This window comes from Scyliorhinus canicula, chromosome 1, assembly GCF_902713615.1.
Source record: "Scyliorhinus canicula chromosome 1, sScyCan1.1, whole genome shotgun sequence".
Classification (NCBI taxonomy): domain Eukaryota; kingdom Metazoa; phylum Chordata; class Chondrichthyes; order Carcharhiniformes; family Scyliorhinidae; genus Scyliorhinus; species Scyliorhinus canicula.
Genome location: NC_052146.1, coordinates 224088518 through 224097330, shown reverse-complemented (window position 1 = coordinate 224097330; position 8813 = coordinate 224088518). Strand labels below are relative to the sequence as shown.

At 51.8% G+C, this 8813-nt stretch overlaps 1 protein-coding gene across 2 annotated transcripts in view; it reads right to left on the bottom strand.

Moving 5' to 3' along the window:
• Positions 1-255: 255 nt before the first annotated feature.
• Positions 256-8813, bottom strand: part of tfb1m (transcription factor B1, mitochondrial) — a 56496-nt gene continuing 47938 nt past the window's right edge. For both annotated transcript variants that reach the window (XM_038808423.1, XM_038808416.1), the window contains exons 7-8: positions 3544-3671; positions 256-595 (exon numbers count right to left, since the gene is read on the bottom strand). In XM_038808423.1, coding sequence (XP_038664351.1) covers positions 361-595; positions 3544-3671 — 363 coding nt within the window. In that variant the 3' untranslated portion in view covers positions 256-360. The remainder of the gene's footprint in view (positions 596-3543; positions 3672-8813) is intronic.

Below are 8813 nucleotides of genomic sequence, written 5' to 3'. Positions count from 1 at the left end.
GCCCCTTGTGTCCAGGGCTTTGGTGGGGTTACGGGGACGGGGCGGGGGGAACGGACCTAGGTAGGGTGCTCTTTCAGAGGGTCAGTGCAGACTCGATGGGCCGAATGGCATCCTTCTGCATTGTAGGTATTCTACGTATTCAAAGTTTGCCAGTCTCTTCCATTTCAAACGCATGTTACTTTACCCAAGGCAAATGTAAAGAGTCCCAACTGAAGCATTGTATTGGTATGATGATAAATCAGGCTAGTCGTAAAGCTGATCTTAAATACACTTTTTAATGAAAGTCAATGCTAAAGTAGTTAGCGATGTAGCTTTAGCACCAAACAGAAATATCCAGTTCCTGGACTTCTCAACTTTCACTTAACTCGTATTCGTCAATGTGATTTCTTTATTTAAAAGCTTCTTTTGTCGCAATTCTTCTCTGAAGTTGTAAGTGAGAAGATTTTGGTTTTCATTGCACAGTTGGCTGTATGCATCGCAAAGGGCTCTGAATTGTGGGATAGAAAGTTCACCTGGGCGGAGTGTAGGGTCAACGTCAGCAGTACACAGCATTCGCTCTGTTAGTTGTAATCTCTGGGCTTCAGGAAATAAAATCCTAGAAAGGACAAAAACACTTGTATAAAATGCATCTGTTCACAATATATTATAGCATATTTTGAACTTTTAGACAACAAAAGCATTCGAAACGACAATTGACAAAATAGCTGTGAATCCATAGCAGATTGCAACAGCCAGCTGGCTGTTATGAAGTGGATTGTTATCTTCTGCAGTTCATATTTAGACTTGATGTGGACAATACATAGAACATAGAGTGCAGAAGGAGGCCATTCAGCCCATCGAATCTGCGCCGACCCACTTAAGCCCTCACTTCCATCCTATCCCCGTAATCCAATAACCCCTCCTGGCCTTTTTGGACACGAAGGGCAATTTAGCATGGCCAATCCACCTAACCTGCACGTCTCACTGACAGTGACCCAGTGGGGAATCGAACCTGGGACCCTGGCGCTGTGAAGCCACAGGGCTATCTCCTTGTGCTACCGAACTGTGATGCTGTAAGAAGTCTTACAACATCATATTTAGACTGGAAGAATGTTACGGAAGTGTTTATACAATTCAGGCAAGATACAAACTTGATTCTGTTAAAAATACTACATTCAAAACGCAATAGCGAAATACTGCAGATGTTTGAAATCTAAAATGAAAACAGAAATTGCTGGAAACGTTCAGCAGCATTTATGGAGAAACAGAATTAATATTTTAGGTTAGTGAGTTTTCACCCAAATTGCAATTGAGTTTCTGAGCTTTTTCGAACATTCTTTTTCTTTGTATTTTAAACAAAATATTTTTAAAAATACTTCACCAGAAAATAGATGACAGTGATCGAGTCTCACAGTCTCCCTTTTCTTTGTTCTTTGATGCATCTTCTTTGTTCTTTTTTAAAATAAATTTAGAGTACCCAATTAAGGGGCAATTTAGCGTGGCCAATTCACCTAACCTGCACATCTTTGGGTTGTGGGGGCGAAACCCACGCAGACACGGGGAGAATGTGCAAACTCCACACGGACAGTGACCCAGAGCCGGGATTCGAACCCGGGTCCTCAGCGCCGTAGGCAGCAATGCTAACCACTGTGCCACCGTGCTGCCCCCTTCTTTGTTCTTTGATGCATCTGGACAGATATATGAAAGGGTGGGGAACAGAGAGAAGTAGACCTTGGAAAATAGGCAACAGGTTTAGATAAAGGACCTGGATCGGCGCAGGCTGGGAGGGCCGAAGGGCCTGTTCCTGTGCTGTAATTTTCTTTGTTCTTTGTTCTTTAAGAACTGGGTTCAAATAGTTAGCTTATTTGCCCTGTCTCTCTTGGCAGTGTTAACTTCTTCCAGAGTACACTTGCAAGTGCACATTCTTCATATGTGAACCTTGAGAATGAATGAGGGCAGAGTATTCCAACTGTGAGGTGCATCACTACCCAAGGACATCGCTGCTCTCAGCTGAGGACCATGGTTCAACTTAAAGAGAAGTTGCTCCACTGTGCTTCACACTGGATGTACAATCTACACTTCACTCCCCGTGGATTACCACCTTGATATGATGGGGAGGCTGGTTTGCTCCGATGATCCTCGAGTGATGCCGTCGGGAACTTCTTGCTGCTGGTGGGGCCACGCACACCAGCAAAATCAGGGGAGGTGCCAAACAAAATGTAGTCCAACAAGCCCTCAATGACAAAATCAGGCGAAGGAAAACTGCGTCTCACTGGCCTGCAAAGGCAGAGGAAGGCTGCAATAGGAGGTGGTCCTATTGTCATGGTTCAACACATCACCAAAGTCTGAGCATAACCCTGTTAAGGTACCCATTTTAAACAAAGTCACGCTCAGGTTTATACCAAGGGTCCATTTGCCAGGTCCTATGGTGATGGAGAATTGGCAATAGGGACAGGACAGTGAACCCAGTCAAGAATCTGCACATGCAAAAAATGCATGAAAGTTGTTTGGCACCCCGAGTTGGGACAGAGGTGCCTGTGTTGGGACAGAGGTGCCTTTGGGCAGCAGCATTTGCAGCTGAGCTGTCCTCTTCAAGATATCCTCTGCTCACCCCAAATTAGGAGGAGGCTGGAAAAGATACCCGAAAAATAGGCTGTCCCACTTTCTCATGGATGGGGAATCATCCGACGCATGCAACCCAGGGGGTGGGTAGCTGGTGGTCTCGGTGGCCAGAGCACCGAACCATGATGGCCGGTATGGGTGCCAGCATGTGATGCAGGATGGGCGTTCGGACGCCCTCCGGGTGGGAGGTGGGGGCTCAGGTTACGGGTATGTTGGTCGGGGTTAATGCGAGGGACACAGTGCCTACTCACCCTGGCCGCCCTGAGGAGGTCGTGCAGTTTTTTACAGCACTGCTGGTTGGTCCGGATGGTATTCCGCGTGGCGCTGACTGCCTCTGCCACCTGCACCCAGGCATGGCGAACGGTGGCAGCTGGCAGCCTCCTTTCTGGGTCGTGATACAGGGTGGCCTGCCTCTCCTTCACCGCGACCAGGAGGGTCTCCAGCTCAGCGTCCGTGAAACAGGATGCCGCTCTCCTCGCTGCCATCTTGTTAGCTGGGATGGTGTGTGTGGGGAGTGAAGTGTGTATGGCTGCAGCTTGTCGGCCTCCCGAGTGTAATTCGCAAATCTGGCACCGTTTCTCATTGGAATCGATTGTGTTCCATGTAGTGCCTCAACTGTTGCTGAATTGGTCCAGGTGCAGCGCTAGTTTTGTTGTCGTGGAAGTCCACGAATCCTGCCCGGCGTCAATACTTAGTCTCAGGAATGGAGAATCCAGCCCATGATCTATGTGGGCAGCTTTCCTCCAGGCAGCAGCAAGTGCCATTGTTCACCGCTGACCGTAAAATCCACGTTTACAATTAACTGCGGCATGTTAAAGACTATTGATTCCTTTTTGGTTCCCCAAGTACATTAAAATACAAGTGGTATGCAGGTAACATAAACTGTGACTTTCCTTAATGTTACAGAAATTGAAAATTGACGGAGACAGGACTAAAACTTACTCAGCTCCTCTTCTGCAGTACTTTCTCCGAAAGCTGAACATGCATCTCACCACTTTTTCCACCAGTTTAAAGGGTTGGTTAATCTGTGGTCCCACCAAAGGCGTGAAGTGCACAACACCTACATCCACCTAGACAACAACAATTAGATTATTAATGTCATATCCAACTCGCAGGAAAAATATACACTTGGAATTTAATGTTTTAAAATTTACCTGTTGGAGAATAAAATTGATTTAATCTAGTAAATATTGCACAGATTCAACTATTCTATGTAACTAAACATGACTAAATATGTCCTTAACTCTTTGCCACGTAGCTGAACAATTTAAAACTGCTTTCCAACGGAGGAAAGCAAATGAAGGAACTAACAAAAACTTGTATTTATCTAGTGCCTCTGGCTTAATAAAATGCCTCAGGCCCCTCACAGGAAAGTTGGAAAATAATACGTGACAAATACCAAGCCGCATGAGGAAATACAAGGTAAAGTGGCCAAAGCTTAGTCAAAGAGGTAGGTTTTAAGATGCTTCTTCAAAGCGAGGTAGAGAGGCGGAGAGGTATAGAAGGAAAATGCCGGAAGTTAGGACCTAAGCAGCTGAAAGGTTGGCCACAATGATGGACCAATTGAAATCAGAAATTGTCATGAGGTTGGAATTAGAAGAGTGCAGATATATTGGAAGTCTGTGGGACTGGAGATGATAGAAAATGGGAGGCGATATGTTTGACCAGTGTAGGTCAGCAAGCACAGGAATGATGGGTAAATAGAACTTGATGCATTCGAGTTTTGGATGACCTCAAGTTTACAATTGATAGCAGCTTCTGGTGACGTGTTGTGCCAAGTAGTCACACATCAGGTTGCTCTCCTCCATAAGACAACAAAATAGGTACTTCTGGCCAAATTTAGCCCACAAAATTGGACTTCAACATCCCCTCACTAATAACACGGCTGACAAAAATGGCAGGAAGCAGCAAGTCGAGATGCCGCAGAGACACCAGGAATTGCGGCAAAGGGCAGAAGCAGCGAACAAGCAGGTCGGTGAACCTAAGAGGTGAGAGGTCCCTGGCAAGCTCCAACCCCCCCCCCCCCCCCCCCCCCCCCCCCCCCCCGCCCACCAAGCGATGGATGGAAGACGTTTCTAACCAGGGATGATATCAAGGCTGAGGTAAAGGCAGCAGTCGAGGTGGTGGTGGTGCTGGCCGCCAGGCAGACGCCGCTTGACGGCATGGGAAAGAGGCTGGAAGCCCAAGGGAGTACGATACAGGAGCTGGAAAAGATATTGACGGACCAAGGCGACCGAATCGTCGCCCTGTAGGTCGAGATCAAGAGGTTAGTGGCGACCCAGGGGAGCCTGAAAAGGAAGGTCCAAGAGAATCGGTCAAGGCAGCAGAATATTCGAACAGTGGGCCTGCTGGAGGGGATCGAGGGCAGGGACCCAACCGATCATGTGGCCCAAATGCTGGGCAAACTAGTTTCCGAGCTTCCCCAAACCGTCGGAGATCAACAGAGTTCACAAGTCGTTCTGACCGAAGCCCAGGGAGCAGCCGATAGAGATAATAGCCACGCTGCACAAATATCAGGACTGGGAGAGGATCTTTCGGTGGGCTCGACAGACTAAGGCTTGCAACTGAGAGCGACATAAAATTAGAGTGTATCAGGACATGGGGCTGACCTGGCAAAGCGCAGGGCCAAATTTAACCATGCAAAGTCAGCCCTATATAGGAACAAAGTCAGATTCGGGTTGTTATTCCCAGCCAGGCTCTGGGTAATGTACCAGGGAAAAGAACATTATTTTACTGCCCCTGCGGAGGTGAATAAGATCGTCCGTATGAACGGTCTGGACAGGCAACAAGAGAGGCAAAGGTGAGGGAGGCACAGAGGAGGCATAGGAAAGATATGGAAAATTTTGCGCGGAACTGCATTGCCTCCCTATGAAAAGGGGAACCAACTCACAGGAGGTGAGGGCAGCAGAGTGCAGGAGAGGGTGAGAAGGAGATAGAAGGGACAGTAGCAAAGCGGCCTGAGAGGGGGTTGGAACCACCCTGGGAGGGGGCCACCACACTAGCAGGAAAGCAAACGCCAGGAGGTATGAAAGAGAGAGGGGCCACGGATTATCTCCCACCGTCTGGGGGGGGGGGTCATTGGCAGGGTGCAGACAGAAAAGGGGGGATACGGAGGGGGCAGCGAGGTGGGTAGGGGGTAATCACAACCATAGGAGAACAAAAAGACGGGGGGGGGGGGGCTCTAGACTGACTTAACCAGATTAAGCTCGGAAACATGGAACAAGATGGCATCATAATCAGCCATTTGGAGGGTCCCGAAACAAAGGGAAACCCGGAGTGCAGGGCTCACCACATGGTGCACACACAGTTGGTGGCAATGTTGGGTGTCCCCTGGGCAAAGGGAAAACCCAAGGCACAGGGGCCTGGCCTCGTGAGAACGGTGACCGTGGCCATTTTGGATGGCCCCCAAACAAAGGAAACCCCGAGAGTGCAGGGTCGCGTTGTAACCTGAGCATGTGCACCGTGTTGGGACCTGAGCATGTGCAGCGTGTTGGGACCTGAGCATGTGCAGTGTGTTGGGACCTGAGCATGTGCAGTGTGTTGGGACCCGAGCATGTGCAGCGTGTTGGGACCTGAGCGTGTGCACCGTGTTGGGACCTGAGCATGTGCAGCGTGTTGGGACCTGAGCATGTGCAGTGTGTTGGGACCCGAGCATGTGCAGCGTGTTGGGACCTGAGCATGTGCAGCGTGTTGGGACCTGAGCATGTGCAGCGTGTTGGGACCTGAGCATGTGCAGCGTGTTGGGACCTGAGCATGTGCAGTGTGTTGGGACCTGAGCATGTGCAGCGTGTTGGGACCCGAGCATGTGCACCGTGTTGGGACCTGAGCATGTGCAGCGTGTTGGGACCTGAGCATGTGCAGTGTGTTGGGACCTGAGCATGTGCAGTGTGTTGGGACCCGAGCATGTGCAGCGTGTTGGGACCTGAGCGTGTGCACCGTGTTGGGACCTGAGCATGTGCAGCGTGTTGGGACCTGAGCATGTGCAGTGTGTTGGGACCCGAGCATGTGCAGCGTGTTGGGACCTGAGCATGTGCAGCGTGTTGGGACCTGAGCATGTGCAGCGTGTTGGGACCTGAGCATGTGCAGCGTGTTGGGACCTGAGCATGTGCAGTGTGTTGGGACCTGAGCATGTGCAGCGTGTTGGGACCCGAGCATGTGCAGTGTGTTGGGACCCGAGCATGTGCAGCGTGTTGGGACCTGAGCATGTGCAGTGTGTTGGGACCTGAGCATGTGCAGCGTGTTGGGACCTGAGCATGTGCAGTGTGTTGGGACCTGAGCATGTGCAGTGTGTTGGGACCTGAGCATGTGCAGCGTGTTGGGACCTGAGCATGTGCAGTGTGTTGGGACCTGAGCATGTGCAGCGTGTTGGGACCTGAGCATGTGCAGTGTGTTGGGACCTGAGCATGTGCAGCGTGTTGGGACCTGAGCATGTGCAGTGTGTTGGGACCTGAGCATGTGCAGTGTGTTGGGACCTGAGCATGTGCAGTGTGTTGGGACCCGAGCATGTGCAACGTGTTGGGACCCGAGCATGTGCAGCGTGTTGGGACCTGAGCATGTGCACCGTGTTGCGACCTGAGCATGTGCAGTGTGTTGGGACCCGAGCATGTGCGGTGTGTTGGGACCCAAGCATGTGCGGCGGGTTGGGACCCAAGCATGTGCGGCGGGTTGGGACCCAAGCATGTGCGGCGGGTTGGGACCCAAGCATGTGCAGTGTGTTGGGACCTGAGCATGTGCAGCGGGTTGGGACCCAAGCATGTGCGGCGGGTTGGGACCCAAGCATGTGCGGCGGGTTGGGACCCAAGCATGTGCAGTGTGTTGGGACCTGAGCATGTGCAGCGTGTTGGGACCTGAGCATGTGCGGCGTGTTGGGACCTGAGCATGTGCAGCGTGTTGGGACCTGAGCATGTGCGGCGTGTTGGGACCTGAGCATGTGCAGCGTGTTGGGACCTGAGCATGTGCGGCGTGTTGGGACCTGAGCATGTGCAGCGTGTTGGGACCCAAGCATGTGCGGCGGGTTGGGACCCAAGCATGTGCAGTGTGTTGGGACCTGAGCATGTGCAGCGGGTTGGGACCCAAGCATGTGCGGCGGGTTGGGACCCAAGCATGTGCGGCGGGTTGGGACCCAAGCATGTGCGGCGGGTTGGGACCCAAGCATGTGCAGTGTGTTGGGACCTGAGCATGTGCAGCGTGTTGGGACCTGAGCATGTGCAGCGTGTTGGGACCTGAGCATGTGCGGCGTGTTGGGACCCAAGCATGTGCGGCGGGTTGGGACCCGAGCGTGTGCACCGTGTTGGGACCTGAGCATGTGCACCGTGTTGGGACCTGAGCATGTGCAGCGTGTTGGGACCTGAGCATGTGCACCGTGTTGGGACCTGAGCATGTGCAGCGTGTTGGGACCTGAGCATGTGCGGCGTGTTGGGATCTGAGCATGTGCGGCGGGTTGGGACCCGAGCATGTGCGGCGTGTTGGGACCCGAGCATGTGCAGCGTGTTGGGACCTGAGCATGTGCAGCGTGTTGGGACCTGAGCATGTGCACCGTGTTGGGACCTGAGCATGTGCAGTGTGTTGGGACCTGAGCATGTGCGGCGGGTTGGGACCCGAACATGTGCGGCGGGTTGGGACCCGAACATGTGCGGCGGGTTGGGACCCGAACATGTGCAGTGTGTTGGGACCCGAGCATGTGCGGCGGGTTGGGACCCGAGCATGTGCACCGTGTTGGGACCTGAGCATGTGCAGCGTGTTGGGACCTGAGCATGTGCAGCGTGTTGGGACCTGAGCATGTGCAGTGTGTTGGGACCCAAGCATGTGCGGCGGGTTGGGACCCGAGCATGTGCAGTGTGTTGGGACCCAAGCATGTGCGGCGGGTTGGAACTTGAGCACGTGCGATGTGTTGGGGCCTGCGCATCACCGGGGTACCTTCCCAGGGCCTTGTGGGATTTCCCACTCATGATATCACATCGGTGCTCGAAAAAAAGTGCAGATTTCAGAATTTTGTGATTTCGGATAAGGGATGCTCAACCTGTAGTAAATCTCTTCTGTACAATTTCCAACGCCTCCACTCCTTCCCTAAAATGTAATGGCTAGAATTGGACACAATAGTCCAAGCTGAATCAAGTTGCCACGGTTGGTATGATTAAAGGAGCTTGAACAAATTGCTCATCTCCACTCATTTCCAGTCTGCATTCATTTCACAAAAACTGTGTGGGTATTGA